At 38.9% G+C, this 27,614-nt stretch overlaps 1 protein-coding gene across 32 annotated transcripts in view; it reads left to right on the top strand.

Annotated features, from left to right (window-relative positions):
- CREM (cAMP responsive element modulator) overlaps window positions 1-27,194 on the top strand; it is a 96,089-nt gene extending 68,895 nt beyond the window's left edge. For 6 of the 32 annotated variants that reach the window (XM_053572423.1, XM_053572412.1, XM_053572407.1 and 3 more), the window contains 4 exons: window positions 1,583-1,771; window positions 15,470-15,505; window positions 19,684-19,840; window positions 26,299-27,194. In XM_053572423.1, the coding sequence (XP_053428398.1) occupies window positions 1,583-1,771; window positions 15,470-15,505; window positions 19,684-19,840; window positions 26,299-26,443 (527 nt within the window). In that variant the 3' untranslated portion in view covers window positions 26,444-27,194. Of the gene's footprint in view, window positions 1-1,582; window positions 1,772-10,358; window positions 10,465-10,897; window positions 11,247-15,469; window positions 15,506-19,683; window positions 19,841-26,298 lie in introns of those variants that run through there. The other 26 variants (XM_053572440.1, XM_053572422.1, XM_053572418.1 and 23 more) reach the window with 15 other exon arrangements.
- Window positions 27,195-27,614: the final 420 nt, after the last annotated feature.

Raw genomic sequence — 27,614 nt, 5'->3', positions numbered from 1 at the left:
GTTCTTGTGACATTAACATGATTTATAAACGTGTGTTATTCTGGTGATGTGTTTTTTAAATCTTCATTATAAAGTCTACTAAAACACTTCATACGTTATTTTTTCTAAAGCACGGGTTCCACTTAATATCTACTGTTTAAACTTTATATTAAAGTGTACAGGCCTACCAGATATTATAAATAGTTCTTATTTGTCTGTTAGAGTGAAATTAAAAAAAAGAAAACCCATTTGGCCAATTTTTTTTTTAAACTTTAACTTTTAAATATGACTGGCAAGTCTTAGTACTTTTAGAGGAAGTCTACCTTGTACTTGTCACTATCAGCCGCAGTTCTTCAAGACACTTGGTAGAGATAAATATTGGAGCACAATCCACTCAGTAGAGTTACTTTTCAAGGCATCTGTCCAACTTAAGATTTTATATTTCAGGATATACAGTGGGTGCTAAAAAATGTACACACATTTTAAGAAAGGAAAACCCCATTAAAATTGTAGTAGTATATATTGATAACAAAATACGAATATAAGTCACGTATGAGCACTTCTTGTAATTGCCAAGGTCAGACATAATTTGAGTATTAAAAATTTAATATAGTTTTTTCCTTCTTAAAATATGTATACATTTTTTTTTGGACACCTCGGTATATTTTCCTGACATAGTCCAAATGGTAAAGTTATAATTTTGTAAACTTAAGCTTTAAAACCAAAATATGATATATATATATAATGATCATATCAAAATTGATCGTATCAAAATATGATATATATATGTAAAATGCTGTATGTGTGTATATGTGTATATATATATATATATATATTTTTTTTTTTTTTTTTTTTTAAGACAGAGTCTCACTCTGTCACCCTGGGTTGAGTGCCATGGTGTCATAGTTCACAGCAACCTCGAACTCTTGGGCTTGAGCAGTCCTCCTGCCTCACCCTCCCAAGTAGCTTAGAGTACAGGCATACCCCACCATGCTTGGCTAGTTTTTCTGTTTTTAGTAGAGATGGGGTCTTGCTCTTGCTCAGGCTGGTCTCGAACTCCTGACCTCAAGAAATTAACGTGCCATGGCCTCCCAGAGTGCTACGATTACAGACATGAGCCACCAGGCCCTGCCTGTACTGTGTATTTTTTTAAATGGCTACTTTGTTTTAATGATAACTTAGGAAAGTAGTTAGCTGAATAAAGGGACAAATACATTGAAATTGTGATACTTGATGACATTTTCACTAACCACTTCATAAGTGTTAGAAGAATGGTGTTTATAACCAAAAACTCCTAAGAGAATGAAGAGAACCACTCTTCCCCTCAAATAATTCATTTGGAGGGTGCTAAGGGGAAGGACAACTCCATGGGCTCTATGAATTTCAAATAATTCCGAATATACATAAAATATCTTCACGTGTTTACAGAGTGTTGTCTCATGAAGAAGCTAATGTTTGTTTATCAATTCAGCACAGGAAATAAGGGTAACTAGAGAATGAGAGGCAATATGTAACTAAGGCTAGAGTATATTCTTCCAATATGGGGTATTAAAAAAATATCAATCTTGAAATTCTCTAATATTTCTTTTCTTTTTCTGTTAAGTTGCTATAGCCCAAGGTGGAACAATCCAGATTTCTAACCCAGGATCTGATGGTGTTCAGGGACTCCAGGCATTAACAATGACAAATTCAGGAGCTCCTCCACCAGGTGCTACCATTGTACAGTATGCAGCACAATCAGCCGATGGCACACAGCAGTTCTTTGTCCCAGGCAGCCAGGTTGTTGTTCAAGGTATATTTTATTAATCTAATACATTTAGAATACCTATGGATTACTCTATCACGCCATTTAGTGGTGATTTTATCATTTTCTGAAACATACAGAAGATAGATGTGGGTTGGGGTTGGGGCGGGGTGGAAGGCTCTTAAAAAGACTTAAAGAAGGCTTGGTGCCTGTAGCTCAGTGGTTAGGGTGCCGGCCACATGCACCGGGGCCGGTCGGTTTGAACCTGTCCGGGCCTGCTAAACAACAATGACATAAACAAAAAAATAGCGGGGCGTTGTGTCGGGTGCCTATAGTCCCAGCTACTTGGGAGGCTGAGGCAAGAGAATCGCTTAAGCCCAAGGGTTTGAGGTTGCTGTGAGCTGTGACGCCATGGCACTCTTCCAGGAGCGACATGGTGAAACTGTGTCTCAAAAAGAAAAAGACTCAAAGAAGAAGTATTTCAGTACATTAAATAACACGTTATATGATTTTCACTTGTTAGCAGGTCTTACTGGCTCTAAAGAAAGGCCAAATTCAGGGCAGAATGATAAAATAAGTTGCAAACATGAATGAATTTTTTAATCAAGTAAATAATCCTTCATTTGGGGGTTACAAAGGCTGTACTTAATATTTCTCTGTTACCAAATCTATGACGATTTAGGCCAGGCGTGGTGGCTCATGCCTGTAATCCTAGCACTCTGGGAGGCCGAGGCAGGTGGATTGCCTGAGCTCACAGGTTCAAGACCAACCTGAGCAAGAGCAAGAAGCAAGACCCCTTCTCTAAAAATAGCTGGGTGTTGTGGCTACCCCTTCCCTAAAAATAGCTGGGCATTGTAGTCCCAGCTACTTGGGAGGCTGAGGCAAGAGAATCACTTCAGCCCAAGAGTTTGAGGTTGCTGTGAGCTATGACACTATGGCACTCTACCTAGGGTGACAAAGTGAGACTCTTGTCTACAAAAAAATATATATATATGAGGATTTAAGTATTCAGTTCATGATGTCCCGAATTTGAGTTTTCCCCCAACTGTCACATTCGAGCCTAATTTCTCGAATAACTACAGCTAATAGTGACAAGAAAAAAGCAGTTCATTTCGAAACAAATGCTGATTTGGGTTTTTTTCCCCCTTCTGTCTTTTTTTAGACCCTTTTTAGTATATGTGAATTCTGAACTATCTATTCTAGCTAGCTGTTAGGGAAGCTGAATAAAAAAGTTGGGATAGAGCCCTAAGATTTTAGCATTACCTAAGATTTCAACTGAATTTGGTTTCACGTTATTTAATTTCCTTGAGTTGCTCTTAATGATTAATGATAGATCTATTCAGTACAACTTTCAAGAATCCCGTGTTTTGATTTCATTCTCTTCCTCTTGGTCCATTTGCTGAGAACTCATGATGCAGCACTAGTTTTAAGAAAAGCAGTGTCAGTTCTTCTAGTTTGTAAGTCTTATCAGTATTGAACAAAGGAGAGTATCATTGATGAATCTCTTTACTTTTTAGCTTTACTCTTAAGTATTTTGGGGTTAATGTGGACTATAATAAAAGTGGGTGAAGAAGTGAAGTGGCAGGCATTTATACAGTAAACAATTCATAGTATTTACCTAATACTTTAATATTTTCCTTTAAATATAAAATTCGTCATCTGTTACATTTCCCCCATACTCACAAACCCTGTGTGTCTTAATGAATAATCTTAAGGAACAGTCATTTCATCTTTGTTACATGGAAAAATCTCTTGCAAACTTGGTACTTCAACGAAGAGTTCGAAGGTTTTATGTTTTACATAACACACACATGAGTTTGTGCTTTGGGAGTTTAAGAATTCTTTTTCATCACTCAGGTATTTTTCTGTGTTGTCTTCTCTTAGCTCTGTAGTTTTCCCTTCCCCGTTAAAGTGCTTACTCAAACCATCTCTGTGTATAGCCTTTGGTGGGATTCTAATTTTTTCTTCATATATGGAGCCACTGTTCGTGGTTTGTCTTTGCTCATTAATTTATAGGGCAACCTTCACGGTGCAGTAGGCTGTCGCGTATACTGGGCTCTGTCTCAGGACTCTCACTGTGTTCCACTCTCTTTTTCCGTCTGCCTGTATCATACTGGTTTGTTATCTCACAGAACCAGCTCCTCTTCCTTATCCTCCTTCTCTTTTTTGTACTGATGTAGCTTGTTTGTGAACCATTATTCTTCCATATGCATTTGCAATGGGTTTGAGTTTGAAGTAATAATAATAAAACCAATGACACTTAATTTATAGATAATTTAGGGAGCACTAATGTCTTTGTAATGTTGTTAAATTGACCGATCCCAAACCATAGATTGTCTAATTTATTCAGGCCTTATTTTGCTCTTTAGCAGTTTAGAATTTTTCTCCATGGAGGCCTTATCTATTCTCTGTGGTTTCTCAAAGCTTTGTGGTTTTTCTTGCAGTTATAAATCTTAATTAGGGGTGGACCAGCTGTCAAGTCCCCACGTTCCCAGGTTCTTGGTTCTCAGTATGGAAGAGTGGTGACTGGTACTGAGTCAACAGTGCGAATGAGCAAGCAAGCAGGTGTGAGCAGGCACAGTGCCGACGTTTAAACAAGAGCTGCTCTGGGCTGGCTGGCCAGAATGTGAGGGTGGCACAGTGACGGCCGGAGGTAGTTGCTAAAATCATTGAAGAGAGCAAGAGCAAGTAAAGGCTTAGCAAGAAAGGAAAAGTTTATTTTAACAGCTTGCACAGCAAATCGGGCCCACCCTAGTGACCGCAGGCACTAAGGAAAGTACAGGGGTGGATTTTAGACACTTTGAGGGGTGTCATCTGCTCCTTGGAAATTTCCCATGGTTTTGATCAACTCTGTTCCCATGGCATGTTCCCATAACAACTGGAATCTGTCTGTCCACATCAGAAAGTCCCAGGGACATTACTCAGACCCCCAAACAAAGCAGCTCCCGAAACAACCCACCTGCAAGGTCTCAGTGAGTGATGAGCCCCATTCCCACAAAAGCCCAGGCCAGCCTGATCCTAGCCAGTGCAAAATAGCCTACCCACATCCGCCATCCTCCCTGCCCGTGTCTAACTAACTGCCTAACCCAACAGTTACCTTATTTTTCTATTAAATTGTCTAATTAATCATACTAAACTCCCCTCATAATAATATACTGATTCTTTATGAAATCAATCTGGTGATACTCTGTGAATGTGTATACCATAGTAAAATAATGATGTTTGCTTTTCTTCCTTCTAATTTTTTTTCCTCTTTTCTTTTTTTCCTTAATAATAACTAGGAACTCCAGTTCTGTGTTAAAATAGCAAGGTCATGAGCGTTCTCATCTTGTCTTTCTGAACTTAAAGACAGCGTCCCTCCTCACCTCCCGCCCTTCCTCTTACTGAAACTTCAGGTCAATTTCTCTCTGAATTTGCAGTTTTATCTGGATCGGTCCCTCCTCAGTATTTTACATTCTGGACTTCTGCCTCCTTCACGTCCCCCAAACTGCGTTCTCCTTGCTCTTTTCCTCCCCCGCCTCTCTCTCCGTCTCCTCGACTGAGCTAACAGCCTTCCTTGCCCCTGTCCTGAGTGTTATTGGTGTTCTCAAGACCACACCGGCCCTCTGCCTGTTTGATGTGCTCACTCTCCCTGGGCGACCCCAATGCTGCCAGTGGCTTCAGTTCTCTATGACTGTGCCCCTGCCTCCACCTGCTTCCTTCCATACCCCCTACATACAAAGGTGGCTGTGAAAGTTTTTTTTTTTTTTTTTTTTTTTTTATTATTTTGGCCGGGGCTAGGTTTGAACCCACCACCTCTGGCATATGGGACTGGCGCCCTACTCCTTGAGCCACAGGCGCCGCCCATTGAGCCACAGGCGCCGCCCCGCTGTGAAAGTTTTGAGACAGACCATATTATGGTCCGTTATTTCACTTCCAAGAAATACGATTGGCAGCGCGTTCTTTCTGACTCAGCCATGCAGGTTTCAACTTACTTAGTTAATCGGTATTGCTGGGAGGGCGTCATTTGTTTCTGTCTGTGTGGACGTCAGCTGTGGAGGTAGGAAGAGCACATTTCACTTGATGATTTTCTTTTTTTTTTTAATTAAATCATAGCTATGTACATTGATATGATCATGGGGCATCATTCACTAGCTTCCCAGACCGTTTACTTGATGATTTTCTATGTTTTTTTTTTTTTGTCTCACTTTGTCACCCTGTATAGAGTGCTAGGCATCATAGCTCACAGCAACCTCAAACTCTTGGGCTTAAGCAATTCTCTTACCTCAGCTCCTGAGTAGCTGGGACTACAGGCACTTGCCACAACACCCGGCTGTTTTTAGGGATGGAGTCTCATTCTTGCTCAGTTTGGTCTCAAACTCCTGAGCTCAAGCAATCCACCTACCTAGGCCTCCCAGAAAGCTAGTATTATAGGCATGAGCCACCGTGCCCAGCAATTTTCTGATTTTTAAAAGTGGGTTAAACAAGTCTCAAAGCCTTGAGCATTTCTAGTGGGCTTTTGGGGACCTTACTTCTTCTCATGTGACAATTTTTTGGTGGTTTCAAGAATTTAGAAAAGGCTGAACTTCACTGAAAGACAAAGACAGGAGTGGATGTCTGCTGACCACAGTGACTGAGGAAAATATCACTGCTGTGGAAAAATGGTTTGAAAAGACAATTGAGTGGCAATTAAGGACATTGAAGTGGCACTACAGATTGGCTCTCTGGCAGTGTCAAACTCGGACACTGCTAGAGATCCTGTGAGTCAAGAAAATTTCATCCTTATAGGTGTCTCATACTGACAGATGAGCAAAAGCGTACCCGCGTTGAGTGGTCACATTCAGGGGAGGCAAGTCTAGACGCATTTCTGACATAATCACTGGTGATGGAACCTGGATTTGCCAGTTTGATCCCGAGAATAAGCGTCAGTCAACATTGTGGATTGTTTTTTTCTCGACGAAAATCCACCAACAAAGGTGTAGCAGCCCTGAAGTGTTGGAAAGAAAATGGGGGCAACTTTCTTCTCCAAAGCGGTCATGTTGCAACTGTTCCTCTGGAGGAACTGCTGCTACGTGGTACAGACCAGTGTGCCCACCAGAAGTTTTCAGGAAGCTTGAAGATGGTGGCCAAGCACAGGACTGCAGAGGGCCATCTTGCACCATGACAACAGGGCCACCTACAATGCCACCATCACTATTCGTTCCAGGAGTCCACAGAGGTTACATTTACGACTCATCCGCCCCTACAGTCCTGACCTGGCCCCATGCGATTATTTTCTGATCTCTTCAGGAAGAAGAGTCTCCGGCCCTGAATAAGCCACTCAAGCCTACGAAAGTGAGCTTGCAGCTTGAAGAAAATGAGTGGAAAGAGTGTTTTTGAAAATGATTTGTAAGAAAGCTAATGTGCATAGGATGCCGTGTGATTATTTTGAGAACATATACTAATCAAAATGATTTCATGTTTCTTAATTTTTGTGTATCTCAAAACTTTTGTAGTGTCCCTTATATCTCTGACTCCCTAACGTTCGAATTTCACTTCCGTTTTTCCCTTCCTGAAATCTCCTTTTGTTTTCTCTATTTCAGCGATGGACTTCTTCCATCCCACCCGATATTTTATGCCAGAAACCTGGGCATCATCCCTTACTCTCCCCCCAACCTCAAGTCACCCCTACCTAAGCCACACATTCTTCCACCCCTCCCCACCCACTGCCCCACTGCTGTCACCCTAATCTAGGTACCATTCCCGTGACCTGGGCTGTATGTGGCTGCCCAAAAGCTAGTGGTTGCAGAATTAGCTTCCTAACCTTCCTAATCATGTCAGAGGCAGCAGCTCCCTTTTTGACTCAGTTTTTTGGGGGAATTGTTCCTGAAAGTTCAGGTCGACTCTTTATCCATCCATCACAATGATTCCGGGACCTACTGATATTTCTCACATTTCTTAAAAACCAAGGTCCTTGCCTCTAACATTTTCCTCTCTACATGATCCTCTTTATTCTGCAGTTTAGAGGAGCATTTCTAAAATTCATGTCTCATAGTGTATCTTACTCCATTCAGGCTGCTGTAAAAAAAATACCATAGATTGGGTAGCTTTCACAGCAAACATTTGTTTCTCACAGTTCTGAAGGCTGGGAAGTCCAAGATCAAGACACCAGCAGATTCAGTGTCTGTTGATGGCCACTCCGTGGTTTAGAAAAGTCCATCTTCTCACTGGGGCCTCACATGGTGAAAGGGATAAGGAGCTCTCTGAGACCTCTTTTATAAAGGCACTAATCCCATTCCTGAGGGCTTCACCCTCATGACCTAATCACCTTCTAAAGGTTACACCTCCCAGCACTATTGCCTTGGGGGTTAGGATTTCAACATAGGAAATTTGGAAAGACACTTTCAGCCTGTAGCATCTGTTCAAAACCCTTCAAGGAATGCCTTTTACCTATTAAACAAAGTCCAAAATCCTTCAGATAGCCCAAATCTTTGCTGGATCTTAGCCTTGCTTCCTTTATCGGCCACATTCCTCTCCACTGCTCCCTCTATTATAATGCAGCTGTGTTTCATTTCCTGTGATAGGCCATGTCCTCTCTATCTTGGTCCTTTACATATATAGTGTTTGCCTGACATATGTGTTACTCAGATTTCATCGTAGATGGTACTTCTTCCAGAAAGCCTTCCTACTCCTCCAATGGGCAATCCTCTGTGAGTGTCCATTGCAGCTTCTTGGGCACAGATCACGCTGTGTTGTGGCTCTCTGTCTTGCCTCAGTGATAAGTTCCATCTGGACAAGGATCCTTAGTACCTAGCACAGTCCCTGGGATATGATAAATTTTCAGTAAGCGTATACCAAAAAAGTGAAATATTCCTCTGCAAAAATGTTATTCAGTCCACGTATTGATTGGCTGAGTTTAGCTGATCCAGAAACTATATTAAAACTTTACTAATTGGCCGGGCGCAGTGGCTCACACCTGTAATCCTAGCACTCTGGGAGGCTGAGACAGGAGGATCTCTAGAGCTGAGGAGTTTGACACCAGCCTGAGCAACAGCAAGCTTGGCTCTACTAAAAATAGAAAAACTAGCTGGACGTTGTGGCAGGCACTTGTAATCCCAGCTACTTGAGAAGCTGAAGCAAAAGAAGCTCTTGTGAGCCCAAGAGTCTACCCAGGGTGACAGAGTAAAACTCTTGTCTCAAAAAAAAAGTTTACTAATCATGGTAATCAACTAAGCAACCAACTTTCTTTCCTCCCTCTTCTTTTATACACTGATATTTACTGAGCACCTATGTGCCAACTTAAAGAAATATTGAGATAAAAATCAATTCAAACTTTCTGCAATTTGAAATAAAATTTACTAATTATTATAGAATTCTTGGACCCAAACCCTTAGATGTGGCTGGGATAGCAAACTCCTGGGATAGATGAAGTCCCAGATTGGGGCTGATACCTCGCTTGACCCCCAGCTTTCTTATGTCACCAGGATGTCTTCTCTTGAAATCCTATGCCCCTTTTTAGGTACCCCAGAGAATTACTAGAAACTTGGATATGCGCTGACTTTTTATCTCCTGGGCATCTGAATGGGAAGTCTTTGCCTTTAGTGGAAAGTGCTTACTGGAATAAGTTAAAAATGCTGTGGAATGACCTTTCATTGACATAAGGTCAGGCTGAATTCTAATCATACAAGGGACACAACTCACTGATAAAGATAAAAGCTCTCTGTGACATGCCAATTATTTTTGTGCAGTAGAAATGCAAACAATTCTTTTTTCAGGCTAGGGTCTGTTACAGTGTTGAACATTCACCCATTTTGTGTCTAGCCTTATAATCATTACATTTTCTATAATAACTTAGCTTTTCATATGCCGAACAAATAGTCCAAATAAAATTTGAAGTATTTAAAAAACTTTACAAACAGCAATTGTGATTTGTTTATGAATTTAAAAAAAAAAATCACAAAACTTTTCCCCAGGGGCTTTTATTTGGCAAAATAAGATGTTAGATCAAATCACATGAAATTGCTATTTTGGGGGGTAAAAAGGTCAAATATCAGTAAATTCATATGATTTGATCTAACAGTTATGCGAGAATGCTATATAGTACTTGCTACAGTGGCACAGTGAATTTTTAAAATTTCAGCATGTACTCCAAGAGAAATTAGTAAATTGTGTGTCACCTTGGGAACAGCTAAATTTTGCGGTGGTGTAGCAAGTGGTTCAGTAAATAACAATGTTAAATGAACAGAAGTGGCTGGAGATTTCTTACTTGGTGAATTTAGAAGTGTTTGTGAAATGCAGTATTCCTGTGCTGATTGTCAATGTGATTTCTTTTTAATCCTCAAAGTTTAAGCTTCTAAGTATTTTTTTCCTGTGAGTTATAAAAAAAAATACAGAGTTTATTCCCTCTGTTTACCTAGAAACTTTGGATACAGCAATGATGAAGGCCCATAGCTATAACCTTGTAACTTTTAATGCCTAATGAGATTCTTTTTTTTTTTGCCAGAGCCCATCTCAACAGATTTTGATATAAAAATGAGAAACAAAAGCATTAAGATGGTTTATTACAGGAAGAGTTTTTTTAGGGCTTTGGTTTCATTGAGCTGGGCTGTGACAAAGCAAATTGATGGCAGTGATAGGCTAGTGATGTCACTGTGATGTCAGTGCTCCTGCTAACCCTGCACACACTTGCTAGTTTGGAACACTTTATGTTGAACTGTGATAGAGGAAACCAGACCCATTCTGTATGCAGAAGCCGGTCATGGCTGTCACTGGAGATGACACAGGTAAGATTTTTTAAATAGGGGCTTCAATTAATTCTGTAGTGTTTTTTTTTTTTTAACTTTAGCAAGTATTTAGGGGCGTTTGAGTATTTCAGAAAGTGTTACCTTCCTAGTCACTTAGCAGTAAGAAATTTTTTAAAAGTATTCATCTATTATTCAGCTCACTTTATTAAGGCATCTCGGGTGTAATTGTTTCCTTGGTCAGCATTACACTGCTTACTTGACCAAGCAGTAATCTTTCCTCTCTCCTCTTTCTCTCTCTTTTCCCTTCCTCCCTCCCCCCATTCTGCTCTACTAAAATAAGCTATTACTTCATCTGCAACCTGTTGCAAATTCAGTCTAGCTACAAGTTAAACATACATTCACATTGTTAAAAAAAAAACAACAACTAAGCTTCCGATTTCATTTCCGTGTACAAACGCAGCTCCAAACCCAGCAGGAAAAACCCCGCGTGTTCTGGATGTTTGTTGCGCCCACTTGTTTCTTTCCTCCCGCATTTCAAATGGTCTGTCCCTCCGCTAATCGAGTTCAAAGGGCTGATGTCATTACATTTCCTGGAATCGCGTTTCAGCAGGGGAAGTGGAAAAGTTAAACTCCAAGCGAGCTGCACATTGACGTCAGCTCCGAGTCATGTTGTGATTTAGTCAGTTCCTTTCTGCTTCATCAAGTGCTGCTGACAGATACAGAGTTTTGGTTAACTAGCTCACCACGGCCTCTCCCTCTCCAAGATCGCGCTTAGACAGGATAGCTTTTCTCGTAAGCCTTATTTTAACCTTTCTGTAGAGGTAAGTAGAGGGGGGACCCTTTGTGAGCGTGTAATACGTATTTGCATGGACAGGACTAGGGGTTGCCTGGCAGACTCCTGGGGCCGGTGGAGCTGCCGGCTGAGGCTGTGCCTGCCTGTGCCCGGTGAGCCCCGGACCACCGAGAGGCTGGCGGGGTTCTTAACTCATCCTCCATGGCTAAGACCTGAGATTCAGAGCGCCCTCTAGTGCCCAGCCAGGGAAGCTCTTGTCTTTTAACTGCGTCCTCCGCCTCTTGTGTTTAATTGGTAACCAGTCATTTTTTACATGGTTTGCATTTTCTGAGTTGCAGGTAGCGATTTTGAAAGACTCGGTTCCTAACGACCTTTGTGTGGTTGCAGTGTGGTTTACTCAGTGGTCTTGGTTGTAACCCAGTACCGAATTGGCAGTTGAATTCAGAAAGAATGGATGGTTATAAACAGCTTCACCACAATTTAGCTCTTCAAAGTTGGTGGGTCTCAGCCCTCTTCCTGGAGAGAAACATTTTCAGGAGCTTCTAAACCCCGTATTAAGTTGCTTTTTAAATGGCCTAGAGGAGCTGTTTTTTTCTCAGAGAAGTTTTTGTGAAGCGATAGAGATTGCAGAAGTTCTCAGATGACTAATTTATAATAAGATATAGATGCACTTACAATAATCTCAGAAACTGCAGGCTGTATCATTCTCAGAACCAGAAGGCATTTTCGTGCATATGTTTATTTTATGAAAATTATTGGCTTATGTCTTTAATTTCTATTCATCATTTTATTTAAGTATTTAAAAGAGAATCATTACAAAAAGATAAAATGATTTTAAAATACTATGTTTTTAACCATTGGTTATAAACAAATGAACATTTTTTGCATGTGAACAGCAGTTGCTTTTTTATGCATCTATTTTTGTGGGATGAACATGCCATCCTTGAAGCATTTTTTTCACAGTTGCTGTTATCAAGGCTGCTTATTCATGATTTGCCTTTTCCAATCTAAAATTTTCAAAATGTGAAACTTTAAAGTGCCTAATAATATACAGCATTTTTTCACAACACCTGATGATGATTGCCTTTGAAAATCATTATTTTTAAGTCTGGTCAGTTCTCACAGAATCAGTATTATTTGAAAAGATGAGTAACAAATTTGATTTCTCTTTTCATTTTAAGAGCCAGGAGAGTGCAGAGTTTAAGAAACTTTTTCAGGGCGGTGCCTGTGGCTCAAGGAGTAGGGTGCCGGTCCCATATGCCAGAGGTGGCGGGTTCAAACCCAGCCCCGGCCAAAAAAAAAAAAAAGAAACTTTTTCAAGGTACAGTAAAGTAGTTTTAGGAACCAGGCCTTTGGCTCCTTCGTTCTGAGCCAACTGCATGGGTTGTCAAATCAACTGGATTGATCTAAATTAGTGGGTTGCAAACTTTTTGACTGTGACCCACATTTTATATCATGACACAGTGGACCTGTGTGTGTGTACCATACATTTGTATGAGACAATTTTTAAACATAATACTGCATGTGATGTACTCATACTTCCTTTTCAATATGTTCTGTTTTTAAAAATGCTGTTTTTGACCCATGAAATTAATTTTATGACCCACTAATGGTCTGCAACTTAATAATTTGAAATTCAAATTCTGATCTAAACCAAAATCTGGCCTCTAGCACTAATGTCTGACTTGTCTGGAAAAGATTTTAGCAGCGTTTACTTACAGGATCATGAAGTCAAACATACAAAGTAAATATCTGTAGTTTATAAGTTTATATTGTTGGTTCAGTTGGGCATAATTTAAATTTTTATTAGAAATTATTTTTTGTTTAATTCATAAGCTGAATATGAAATTTCGTATTTTTGAGACTCTGAATCTTAAGTTATATTCAGACTGGATTTCTGAATGGTTAAGAACAAACTTTCCAACTATCAAATTTGGAAAATAGTATCTTAGTTATTATTTGATGCATGAGAACAAGGATTTAACAGGTATTTTAAATTTCACACAAACTTTATGGCCACCCTGCGTGTATATATATATATATGTATTATATATGTGTTTATACATGCATATGTATGTGTATGTATGTATAAATATATATGTATCACCTTTGTAATAGGAGGCTATTGGCAATGATTTTTGTTTGGAATTTCTTACATGAAAGAATGGTTCCCATTTGGTTCTAACAGCTTCTTGAGTTGGTAGCACAGCAAGTTACAATCATGTTGGAAATAATAAGTTACTTGTCCACTTTGAATAAAGCTCCAAATCTATAAGGAGGATGAAACTGAAAGTTGCTATTATACTGTTTTCCTACTACTTTTGAAAAATGTTTAACGAAATATGCTTCAGTATTATTGATTTCATTTTGCCCTGCTTTATTTGCCTATATGAATATCGTGCCTAATAAAATACTTATGATGATACTTTGCTTTTTTGTAAACTTTAAAAAGTCATTTGATGTTATAAATAAACATAATACTGTCAAGGAAACTGTCAGATTGTGAGTGTTACACAGGAAGCAGGAAGTACAGGTTAAAGGCTGAGGGTGGGCCTCAGTGAAAAAAGCGTATTTAAATGCCAAAAAAGAAGTAGCAGTTTACATGCATTCGCAGTGACAGAGGGCACTCATTGTATGTACAAGTGAACCCAGGTCAGGGTGGGTACGTGGCATCCACCCTTCCAAGTCTAGCAAGGGGTGAACAGGTTTGAGTCTTCAGACTCCTTGGTACTGTTCATACCATATTCCATGGCTGCTCACATTTCACCTGACATTGATAAATTAATGCTAATGTACCAACAACAGGAATTACAAAAGCATGCCAAATGCTGCCTATAGGCAGATATATAAAATGTTATATATATATATGTATATGTGTGTGTGATATATATAACATTTAAAATGTTAACATTATAAACGTTATAAATGTTATATATATATATAAGATATATATTAGCATCAATTTAAATAGTCAAAAGGGATTTTTTCTTAGAATATTTGTTATTACTGTCATAGGACAATCGATCATATATCTGCCATTATAGAGAACATTAAATTTCAGCATTCATAATTTCCCATCTGTAATAGAGATTGAACTCTTAAGATAACCCCTGGCTTAAGAAAGTCCCTTATCTGTAACGTACTTAGCCTGACTGTGGTAATCATTTCACAATGTATACATAGATCAGAGCATCCCATTGTTATACCTTGAATATATGCAGTTTTTCTTTGTCAATTATGCCTCAATAAAGCTGAAAAAAATTAATGATTTAATTCGATGTGGTCTATGTGTTATAGTAATTGTAAGAAATTTGAAAATGTTCAGTGTTCACTCATTTTTATGTAGGGTTTAATTTTTCCTGGTGAAAATAGAGGAATGGAGAAGAGAAATTATTTGGCAGTGTGGGATGCCGGGTGTAGACGGGCAGGCTCTGGCAGTGATGATGTGGTGGGAGAGAGAGAACCAAAAAAGTGGAGATGTTAGTAGACTAATGGAGCGAGGGGAAGAAGCCCCCCGACTTCTAAGTCTGACTTCTAAATTACCTTAGAAGATCCCTTAGGTGTATTTAGGATTAGAGACATAGAATGAAATGACATTTGAAGGTAGGAACACTCTCTATAAAAATGTTTGTATTTAGTCCATGTGCTCAGCATGGTAGATACCTCAATCAATCAAACAAATCAAACAATCAAATCAAATTAACATCATTTGGGGTGTCAGTGACTTGTTTCACTTTGGAAACCATCACGTTAGGCATTTGGCTAGGTTTCTTGTTGATTTCTTTGCTTTCTACTCTCACTTGTGGGGTTTTTCAGTTTTATTACCAGTTTGACAAGAGTATATATCCTTTAGTCACTTTCAGGTTCTATTTTAAGTGATGATATGTATATTGAAAGAGCATTTCATGTTATCTTTTAATAATTTATTCTCTAAAGGTAAATAAAATAATTATAAACTTTGAAAGTTTGTTAACAACATAAGGAGCAAGAGCCATAGGTTTTCATACCCCAGGTTTGTTAAGAGGGAAAGTCCTGGGGAAAATATATTTATGGGTGTTAGATGCCTTTTAACTAATATACAGTATAAGCATAATTTGGAACATTGTCTTTCAGAACTTAAGGAAGGGAAGAGGAAGGGAACTAACATTTTCTGAATGCCTACCATGTGCCAGGCACTGTGCTAGACACTTTGACATACATTGCAGGGTTTATTGTGAGTATTAAATGAGATAATGTATCCCCATTTTACAGATGAGGAAACTGAACTTGCCCCAAGTCACATGGCTGGTAAGTGGCAGAGCTGGACTAGAACCCAGACTCCAAATCCCATGCTTTTTCTGCTGTATCGTGTTTAAAGCTTGCAAAGAGAGGTATGAAGTTAATGACCAGAATGGAGAGTCCTGGGAATTTTCTTTCCCACAAAGTGTTTGATACTGAACTTCAAAAAAATTTTTTTTCATGTCAGGAGTTAGATGGTTGGAAACGTTTGCATTATAATTAAAACTTTTCTGCTTCTAAAATGTCATGTTGCAGTAGAACTTCTGCAAGTTGACCACCCAAAGGACTGTAACAAACCGGTCAACATATGGAACTTGGGGTATATGTCCGGTCTATGAAAACTAGGTCAACTGGAGGCGGTCAGGTTTGGGAGGTGGTCAACGATGGAGGTTCTGCTGTAATTCTATCTAAAGTCTATCTAAGGGAGGATTTAGGAAATAATGCCCTTTTTCAAGAATGATCCCTGACTAAAGTCCCTTCAGGGCTTTTGATGTCTTAGTGTTAAAAGACTTAGCTTTAATAATACAAGTCTTTAAGAAGGACTGCTTATTTTAAACATTCCAAATGACAGTGGACTTATGGAAAACCCTAGGAAGTTCACAATTTACTTTGCAGTGCACATATAAACTCATGATTTAGCCTTTATGTGCCAAGCTGTATGCTAGATTCTAGGGAATACCAAGGTTAAAATGGTAACTATCCCTGAATTGTTTTAAAGTTTTTGCTTTCCTGAGAATAAAATATAAGAATAAAAAAGAAAATATCTTTTCTCTTATTCTCTTTCTTCCATCATGTTTTTAAGCCCTCCCCTCCCCCCGATGACTCATGGATTTTCAGAATATGAAAACGAAATTCTAGAATAAAAAATCATTTGGACACGTTTAGTAGTTAGATAGGACAGGAATTGGCCTTGATAAGTGTACAGGAATAAGAGCGTGTCATCAAAGAACGTGGGCTGGTTCTTTGAAATGTGATCCTTGGTATCTAATCTGCTGTAAATTACCACTGAACTCAGAATCCTGGAAACTTGAAGCCCACTAAGTTAAACACTTTTTATAGTTTGCTTCAAAAATAAAACTTTCTGACATTTCGATTTTCTCAAAACAAGAGATTCTCTTTGCCCATATCTGTTTAATGTACTTTACTAATAAGATTACATTTGAGTCTATGTAATTTACCCATTGACCATTAGAAGGACTCTCATATAGAATCTTTGGGGTATTAAAGAAATTTATACTAATTCCTACTAATTTATACTAATACATGTTTCTTGTTTGAACTAATGAGGTATATTCTTTGACCTTTGTTGAAGGAAATAAAATGAATCGATGATGCCTGAAAAATAGTAAGAAAACCCAGTTTAACATCTCAGAACTAATATATCCAAATATATTATCCCCTTCCAAGTTATTTTCTTTTTCTTTTTTTTTTCCAAGTTATTTTCAAATGATCTTTCTTTCTGAGCTATTGCTGAAAACGTTTTCAGAATGCTTCTTTTGGAGTTGTCATTACCCTTCAGGTTGCCAAATTTGGTCCTTTGAGGGTGGTTGTGGCTTTTGGAAACAGGCAAAAGTTGTTTAAAACCATTTCTGGTAAATACATATCAGGCCAGTGGATGAACTTTAGTTTTCATCTGTATTGCCACCCACCCCTATTCCTCCGCTTTAAAACAAAAAAAGATTTTTAAGAAAGCTAGCTTTGGCATATCATGTTAAGCATTCTGCTCTAACTTACTATGACAGCAAATAGCAAATGTGTATAAAACCAGAGAGTGTCACGGACCCCTCTGAGCCCTTCTGTTTTATTGCACTTCTTTGTGAACATGTTTGGAAAGAACACCCCCAGGCCAAGGTCCCATGGCCAGGCTGCCTGTGAAGGTCCACAGTGACGTGTAGATGTAAACTTCTCATTTGTCACTGGCTATTGTTGGAGTTTCAGAAAGCCTGGGCAGCCTCCAGCTGTTGGATTGTCTCAGCCTTGACTGTCCCATAACCTTCTCCCCTAGATGTGGGTAAAGAGAAAAGAGGGGAGAACTCTGTGATTCTTTGCTCCACTCTGTCTCCTCTGACAATATGATTTAGATACTTTTCAAAAACTCTTAACAGGTTTAGTTTATAACTGGTTTGAAAATGACCTTCATAAATATTTCAAATCTATAAAATTTTCTATGATATATATTTAGACATCTATGGAGACAGTATTTTGAGAAATCACCAAAAAAAAAAAAAAAAAGAAGAAGAAGGAAAGAAGAAAGAAAGAAATGTAGAGCTTTTCCCAAATTTAATAATGGAGATTTTGCTGGTGATCACTAATCACAGCGACTCACCATTATTTTTTCAATGACACGTAGAAGGAAGAGGCGTTACAGCTTTATAAATGGCATTTTCATTAATTTTATGAAGACCTTTAAGTGTGCTTTCCTCACAGCCGTGTTTCTTATTCTTTCACCCAATTCTAGGGCCCTAGGGGAGGACAAACCTCCTGGCATGTTACCAAATAGAAGCACAGAGTTCAGTTAATTTTTAGCTTCTTAAAACTGCTTGACTGTCTTCAGTGATAATATCCCCTTTAGGTAAAAACGTCATAGTCTCCCACGGGTATGATATCAACTATTACTCAATGGGTATAATACATTTTAATGAAATATGAAAGTGCCATGTTTCCTCTTTTGATTGACATTTGATTCTGGCCAAGTTTTATAGGATTAATAACCTTAAAAATCTTTCTTGCATTTAACTGTGAGAGAGCATGAATTTTGTACGCTCTCATCAGAGTGTCAAAGTAACTCTGGACCATACATTCTCAAAGTTGAAGCGTTGGTGGCTGAAACATGTTTTGTCACGCAAATCCATCTGTCTTTTCTATGTTGATGGCAGCCGATAGACAGATTTTGTATATAACTTAGGAAACTTTGAGAACTTACTACAGAAACAAATATTAAATCTTTTAGTGGTATAGTTATACTGTACTCAGAAAATATTTTTAATAAATGAATATTTAGAAATGTATGATTATCCCAGGAAACTTAAGAAAGACAAAAATTATCTTTCCCCAGAGACACCTGTTTTAAGTAGACCTCTGCTGTTTTTCATTCTTTTAACTGAAACCACAGTGAACTAGATTCTTCCCCAGTGCCTTAGTCATCTTCTGGTAACGGACTTGCACTTAAAGACCTTCATTAACCATTTCAGACATGATATAGGATATAGGAAAACCTCCTAACTGGAATATTCAGGGGGTGAAGATGTCATGCTTAATTAAAATTTTTGCAATGGTGTCCTAGAGCCTGCTCCCTCCAGCTTACTAGAAGCAATTGTTAGATTTTCAGCATCTTTGGGAGCTGATTGTTAAAACAGTCACTGTTAAAAATTATATATCTATGTACGTACACGCATACATACATGCACACATGAACACTTAGATTACATTAAAACCCTCAGCACTCAGAACTCAGCACTTCTAACCGCCTTCTCTGTGCTCTTGCACTTATTTACAGCTGTCTTGTCTGTAGGGGATGCTACTTAGTGGGTGCCTCTTTCCAGCTCTACATTCAGGGAGGTCCCATGGGGAGCTTGAAATGACCAGTATTCACATCATGGAATCTTCAAACACTATAGATCAAGGCTTCCCCCTTCCGCCAAAGAGCTGTTTCTTAAAGGCAGTGGGTGCCAAAAAAATGTAAACACATTTAAAGCAATTTTGTTGGACGTAAAATCGATCGTTCCCACAAAGCGTAGGAATTGCAGGTAAAGTGGATGTGCGTAGCCTATCTAGGTCCACTTGACTAGTACCAGTACTTTAATTCAACTTCGAAAAGTAATACTTAGATAACCTTTGGCAGGATGTGTATGCATGTTTTTGGCATGTCAAAAAAATGCACACCACTGACTTAAGGCTAAATGAACTATCAGTTGAAAAGCCTGTGCACTTTAGCCGCTGATAAAAACCTGTCTAAACAGAACAAGACATTTTTCTACCATAAATGTGTAGGGTATGCCAAATATCATTACTCCAAATGCTGAAGAAAATCTTTGATACTTAAGATTCCTATAGTGCTCAGGATAATCATCTTACACAAGATCACCTCTTGTGACATGTATAAAGTATATTATTTCCAGGCCAATTTTGTATAAAATGTCAGATCGTGAATTATTTGTATAAGCTTGTAACATTTTGTTTCACTGCAGCCACCACTGGTGACATGCCAACTTACCAGATCCGAGCTCCCACTACTGCTTTGCCACAGGGAGTGGTGATGGCTGCCTCCCCGGGAAGTTTGCACAGTCCTCAGCAGCTAGCAGAAGAAGCAACACGCAAACGAGAGCTGAGGCTAATGAAAAACAGGTAAGGCATTTCCCGAGGAGTCAGTAGCTACTTCTAGGACACGTGATTTATCATTGTGGGCCTGGTAAAAAATTATACTCTTCCTAAGTAAGCCATTTCTCCCACGTTAAGTGTTATGTGGCATTTCATGTTGGTTTGTGCTCTGCATCTGATGATAATTAGATTGTCTCCCCAGCCATTAAACCATTTCATCAGCAGAAAACTCGCATCCCTCTGTGTTGTAAGGGCAATGTCCAAAACATACATTTAAGGCTGGGTGCAGTGTAATCCTAGCACTCTGGGTGGCCAAGGTAGGTAGATCAGCTTAGCTCAGGAGTTTGAGACCAGCCTGAGCAAAGCAAGACCTCATTTCTATCAAAAATAGAGGGCGGCGCCTGTGGCTCAAAGGGGTAGGGCACCAGCCCCATATGCCGGAGGTGGCGAGTTCAAACCCAGCCCCGGCCAAAAACTGCGAAAAAAAATATATATATAGAAAAAAGAGCCAAGTGCTGTGGTGGGTGCCTAAAATCCTAGCTACTTGGGAGGTTCAGACTTGAGGATCACTTGAGCCTGGGAGTTTGAGGTTGCTGTGAACTATGACACCATGACACTCTACCCAAGGCAACTGAGTGAGACTCTGTCACAAACAAACAAACAAAAAAACCCATACATGGGTCTGTGCCTGTGGCTCAAGCTGCTTAGGCTCTAGCCACATACACCTGAGCCGGTGGGTTCGAATCCAGCCCGGGCCCGCCAAACAATAATGATGGCTGCAACCAAAAAATAGCCGGGCTTTGTGGTGGGTGCCTATAGTCCCAGCTACTTGGGAGGCAGAGGCAGGAGACTCACTTGAGCCCAGGAGTTGGAGGTTGCTGTGAGCTGTGATGTCATAGCACTCCACCCAGGGAGACAGCTTAAGGCTCTGTCTCAAAAAAAAAAAAAAACAACCATACATTTATTTTTTTAATAATGATGGAAAGACTTAATCACAAATAATGATTTATGGCCAGGCCTGGTGGCTAACGCCTGTAATCCTAGCACTCTGGGAGGCTGAGGTGGGTGGATTGCTTGAGCTCACAGGTTCGAGACCAAACTGAGCAAGAGTGAGACCCCCATCTCTAAACATAGCCAGGCGTTGTGAGAGGCGCCTGTAGTCCCAGCTACTTGAGAGGCTGATGCAAGAGAATCACTTGAGCCCAAGAGTTTGAGGTTGCTGTGAGCTGTGATGCCATGGCACTCTACCAAGGGCAACAAAGTCAGACTCTGTCTCCAAAAGAAAAAAAAAATACAAAGATTTATGTTGCATTTTGTATTTGTAAAGTAGGTGATATGTATAATTTTTTGGCTTTATAAGCAATGTAAATTTGTGTGAGTTAAGCATTTTTAAGGTTTTTACGTGTAGTTTCCTTTTATCTATGCTATAACTTTGGGGTTTTTTCCTTTATTATGCTGAAATACATGCTATGATCAATTCTAGTCAAGTGTAAATACGAAATAACAAAAAGAATTAAAATACCCATGGCTCTACCACTTAGAGATACTTACTATTATTATAATATGCTCCACACTGCTCTCATTTTCTCTCACTTACTCTTTTCTTTCTTCTTCTTCTTTTTTTCTTTTGAGACAAGGTCTTACTCTGCTGCCTAGGCTGGAGAGTGCAGAGCCATCGTAGCTCACTTCAACCTTGAACTCTTGGTTCACATGATCCTCCTGGCTCAGCCTCCTGAGTAGCTAAGACTACAGGCACACTCCACCACACCCAACTAATTTTTTAATTGTTTGTAGAGCTAGGGTCTCACTATGCTACTCAGGCTAGTCTCCAACTCGTGGCCTGAAGCGATCTTCCTGTCTCAGTCTCCCAAAGTCCTAGGATTACAGGCATGAGCCACTGTACCCACCCTTATCAGACTTATTCTTGCTCCATATTTGGGTAATTTTATCTTTTAAGCAGTAATAGATTATAAAATGCTACTTTCCAAAGTTTTTTTTTATAACTTAAAGTTAAATAAAGTCTGATTTAAGAAATAATGAAAACTAAACCAAGAAATAATATACTTAACTTTGTATATTATTTCTTGGTTTAGTTTTCATTATGGAAAATGGCACAAATTAATCTAATTTTCTAAATGAACAGAATTGTCTAAGAGTTGCCCAGTAATCTTATCACCTTATTCTGAAGTGTAAGAAAACAAAATGTTTCTGTTGGGAATCACGTGATCAAGACCCCATGGTCTTAGCCCCCCAGTTAATCTAGAAATTGTGACCATTGATCCCCTCAGATTCAGTGCTGAGTTCATCACTGTCCTTTGTACTACTGAGTATGACCAGAAGTAGCTATATTCAGTAGATGAATAGCCTTTTAAATGTCATAGTTTGCTATTTTATAGGAATCCTTAAGTTGGCTACCATTCCTAAGCTTATTACTTATCACAGAACATTAGATGGAGCCTTATACACTAAAGAACTCAACAGATAGGCAGAAATAGAATCATTAAGATTCTATTTCTTTTTTTTTTGAGATATAGTCTCACTTTTTTTTTTGAGATATAGTCTCACTTTGTCACCCTTGGTAGAGTGCTGTGACATCATAGCTCATAGCAACTTCAAACTCATGGGCACAAGAGATCCTATTGCCTCAGCCTCCCAAGTATCTGGGACTAGAGGTGCCCGCCACAACGCCTGGCTATGTTTAGAGATGGGTTTTTGCTCTTGCTCAGGCTGGTCTAGAACCTGTGAGCTCAGGCAATCTACCTGCCTTGGCCTTCCAGAGTGCAAGATAGACACATATTTCTTGGTGTTTGTTCCTGGTTTACTATGTTGTGCTGGATTAATACTTTTTATCGTCCCTAATTTTACTCAGAAACCCTGATAGGGCTGGATCAGTGTGGGTCCCACAGCGTGAGAGCTGTTTTATGGCAGGCTTGGTACGAAAGATCCCTAACTTTCCTCTGATGGAAGAATATGGATCCTTAAAGTTGCACTGTGATCTCAGGAGCTATGAATGTAATTGCATCTCTGGGCATAGAATGTGCATTGTGAAGTTCAGTTTAGAAATATAAAGTTCAGTAATAATGCAAACTGTAAAATTGTTCATTGATGTCTTATTTTACCCAAAGAAAATAAAAGGAAGAACAGGGAGGTAGTCTATTTTCCTTTTGTCATTACTTTAAAATTTCAATTTTTTTTCAATAGGAATACTAAAATAAAATAGCTAAAATATTAAATAGTGGGTTTCTTTAAATGTGCCACATACAAAATCTTCCTGAGGGGGTAAATATCACTACATTTTGGGATAGGCACAGTGGCTTACACCTATAATCCCAGCATTTTGGGAGGCCAAGGTAGGAGGATCATTTGAGGCCAGAAGTTTCAGACTAACCTGAGTGACATAGATCAAAGATGCAAAAGTTAGCCTGGCGGTACCCATCTGTAGCCCCAGCTACTTGAGAGGCTGAGGCAGGAGGATCACTTGAGCCCAGGAGTTTGAGGTTGCTGTGCACTATGGTGACAACACTGTATTGTGTCCTGGGCAACAGAGCAAGACCCTGTCTCAAAAAAAAAAGCCATAAAATTTTGGATTTTTTAATAAATAATAGTAACTATTTGATAGCATTTGTGTTTGGGCTGCAAATAACCAAGGAAAATGGAGGTTTAAACTTGTAGATGGTTTTTTGATCTTATACAACCGATCCAGAGGTATTTGCAGCCAGAGCCAAGACTCAGAAGCGTCATGGAGGACGCAGGCTCCTTCTCCCTGCTCACTCATCTTTAGCATGTACTGTTTGTTCTCATGGTCACAATGTGGCTGCTGCTCCTCCACGCATTGCATCAGGCAGAAAAAAGGGAGAGGACTAGAGCCAAAAATCAGGGCTGGCTGAGTATGGCCCTTCTGAAAACATTTCCTGAAAGGTACTCCTAGCAGCTGCACCTACATTTCATTGGCTGGAAACATTCTCTAGTCCCTAGCTGTAAGGGATTCTGGGACGGGTATATTTTAGCTTTCCAGATCTCAATTTCAGAGCAAGATGAGAAAAGCAGATGATAAATAGCTATTAGGTTGCACTATATCTGTTTAGCAGGTGTTAAGTGTTTTATTAGTGTTGTTTCTTTAACTCCTAATAACTTTCACATGAAAATTGTTCTGATCCTTATCCCCACTTTAGAGATGAGCAACTGAGGTTCGGAGAGGCTAAGTAATAAGGTGGTTGAGAGCACATAGCCTAGACAGGACAGAACCAGGAAGTTCAATTAGGCAGTCTTTATTCCAGAGGTGGCCACCACACTAACACCAGGGTCACCTCACTGTAAGCTGCAGGCTTAACTTCATGGCCAGTATGTAGGTTTTAATTAACCAGAAAAGTCTCCTAGACAGTTTCTCTTTTTATTCTTTGGCTGGCACCCGCAGTAGATATTTAATTATGTTTCTGCCAAGCCAGCAACAATGTTTATTCCCTCACACCCTTGTCAGCTTTTCCTCTTTGCCATGTATTTCCTGTCCATGCTGAAGATCCATCCAGATAGATGCAAGGCCTGAAAGCTGAGATAACTATTAATAGAAGAAACAGGTGTTTTCCCCAGCTGAGAAGTACTGAGGAATGTACTGATCAAGTGATCATCAAAGCTTTGTGCTTGGAACATTTTGATCCTGGTGACATGTATCCACACGTGCACACACATACGGGTGTAAAATATGAAGTATGGATGTTTATAACACATCTCTTGGTAAAGAGAAATTTTAAAAACTCAACACCCCACAACATTGCCCTTAGGTATATAAAGATTTCATTGCATGGTACCTGGTTTTGTAAAATGGCTATCTTCCTTCTGGGTCTAGAGTTTAAGATAATGATTTAATCACAAAAACTTTGCTATTCATAAATGAATTCTAGTTTCCTTTGTGGAGAAAAGAGTTGAATTATGTTCCCAAACTTGTGATTTTTTTTTTTTCAAACTTGTGATTTTGTACATTGGAATTTATTCTGAAATTTTCCCTGTGCATCATTTAGATTAAATTAATTTCTATATTGTCACATTTCAGTTCACTTTTACATATTTATTTATTATTTTTTTTTTTTTGCTAACCAGTTGAGAAGTCTGAGAACTCTGTGAGTTCACAGGGTGAGTCCATTGTTCTTGGCTAGGAAGGAGGGGATCTTTTCCTGCAGGTTATTGGCATTTCAAGGTTTCTTTTCTGCTGACTATTGCTTCCCATAGAGAAAACACAAATATCCAGTTAGTGAGAGTCAACTATCTTAAAAATAAAGCAATTGGCCAAATCTGTTGTAGTCACACACTAGTTCAGGGTATCAGAAATGTACATTACAGTAATTGGTGTTTAGACATGAAACACTATTTTTGTTAAAATATATTTGAGTGACTATCTATTTCAATATAGGCTTCTTTGATATGAAGGCTGATGTACCTCCTAGGCAGTTATTCTGGAACTGAATACTTCAAAATAAGGCTGTTATCAGAGGTATCTTCTTCAGAGAGTTAGGTGAAGTAGCCATTCCCTCCCACCCTGAAAAAAAAAGAGAGAAAATGTTGGCTATATTTATTTGGTTTCTGGTGGGGTTATGCATGAAAATTACTCATCTCCTCTATATATTTGTGTTGTTGCTTTGGTTGCTGGTCTGTTCTTTCCTTTGGGCTTACAGTGCTTTACAGTTCCGTATATTGGGCACTAAACACATGTGATTAGAGAACAGTCTTGCAATACACTCCTGAGTTATTCCATAGCTCTCCTTTTCTTAATTTTTTTCAATTTTAATCATGGTGGTCTCATACTTGTGATTTTAAATTGTCTCAATTATCGAGTGTTGTATTATGTAACGCCCTTCTTTCCTTTTTTAATTTTCAGAGACAGTGTCCATTTCATTTTGGTTAATAAAAATGTACATTTTTGTTTATTGTTATAATTTGTCCATCTTGTGTTTTCTAGCCAATAAACTTGTTTCTTGCAGTCGTGATTGATCTTGTTTTACTGAGACTTGGCCTTGAAGAGTAAAAAATCTCCAGTGTTGGACCTTTAAGTTTCTTGAGGATTAATTCTTATCATCATTTTTGATCATATCACATTAACTCCTTGTGACGGAATATGTGGCTCTTGGCAGACAGAAATAATTAAGAGAATTAAAAGGATCTATAAATGTTTTCATAGAAATTCCATTTGGGGAATGTGGTCCTATTGTTGTAGCTTACTGAAAACTGTTCTGGTTATTGTTACCATGGAATGTGTGTCCTAAGAAAACCCCATTTTCCATGAATGCCAGGGAAAACTGTGCTCTCAAGTTGTGGTTGTTGTCTTACAGTGATCTTACAAAAAGGCACGTGCCTGGTTACATCTGTTGTGTGGCTCTGTCCAAATCTGACTAGGGTTGATTGGCTGTTGAGTTTGGGGGGCAGAGGTTCATTGAGCCGCTCTAGATTGTGCTGGGAGGTTGTTCCTGCAGTCATTTGCCTTGTGTTGGTTCCAGGGAAGCTGCCCGGGAGTGTCGCAGGAAGAAGAAAGAATATGTCAAATGTCTTGAAAATCGTGTGGCTGTGCTTGAAAACCAAAACAAGACTCTCATTGAGGAACTCAAGGCCCTCAAAGATCTTTATTGCCATAAAGCAGAGTAACTGTCTTTGACTTGGACCTTGTTTTTACTATGAACTCTAATCAAGGCAGGAGATGCAGCAATTCTACTAATAATTGCCATGTGGACTTGTGGAAGGGACACTTGGGCCCCTTAAGAATCCAGTTTGGCTTAGTGTTTGAAATTGAATTGGGAATGTCGTTCCAAGATTTGGAATGCCAACCACGATTGTATTTACCAAGCTTATTTCAATCTGTTTTGTCAATAGCATGCAAAAAAAAAAAAAAAAAAGTCTCGTTTTGCCCTTTTGCTTCTACTTTTTGCAGGGAAGCTGCTAAAGAATGTCGACGTCGAAAGAAAGAATATGTAAAATGTCTGGAGAGTCGAGTTGCAGTGCTGGAAGTCCAGAACAAGAAGCTTATAGAGGAACTTGAAACCTTGAAAGACATTTGCTCTCCCAAAACAGATTAGTAGAAATATTTAACTATGAACTGATTTTGAAGGCAATACAATATATAGCCGGCAAGAATTATGGCTTTTTTTTCTTTCCTTTGTATCATTCATCTATTCTCTAATCTCTAACATTCCTAAAGTGCTTCACTGTACGTAGATAAATCTTAGGCATAACTTCAATTTTTTAAAAAGAGACAAACTGTAAAAAAATGTATGTAACAAACTCTTAAAATGCAATATTTGTAAGACTTGTTCCAATGCCACGTATTTGCAGTTCCCAATCTCTGTGTCATGAATAGTGTCCTATGCAATAAAATTTTTTGCAGGTCTTTAAAAACAAATCATTTTAGGAAAGGATGATCAAAAATAATGCATCCAGCAGTATAATGAAAGTAAAACACAAAACATACCTCAGGAAAGAATGGAAAGAAAGCGTGTATCTAAAGACACGCCTAGGTGAGAATAATAGCCGGGAAGTGAATTTATGCACTTGCAGATTTTTATATCAGTTGCTTTGTAAAGAAAACATCGTCTTGCTGTCCTTGAATGCCATAGTTGAAGAGAGTTTCTAATAGAACCATGTTGGTTGTACTTTGTAGTGTTTGGTGCTCATTTAAATATAAACATTTACTACGGTTTTTAACTCTATTGTGTAATATAAAAGATCTTGCAGAAGTTCTTTTATTCTTTTTTTTTTCCTGAGGGAGTCTCACTTTGTCACCTTCAGTGGAGTGCCGTGGCATCACAGCTCACAGCAACCT

Source organism: Nycticebus coucang, chromosome 20, assembly GCF_027406575.1.
Source record: "Nycticebus coucang isolate mNycCou1 chromosome 20, mNycCou1.pri, whole genome shotgun sequence".
In the NCBI taxonomy this organism is placed as follows: Eukaryota; Metazoa; Chordata; class Mammalia; order Primates; family Lorisidae; genus Nycticebus; species Nycticebus coucang.
The sequence above is the reverse complement of the archived record's forward strand: the minus strand, read 5'-3'. Positions and strand labels throughout refer to the sequence as shown.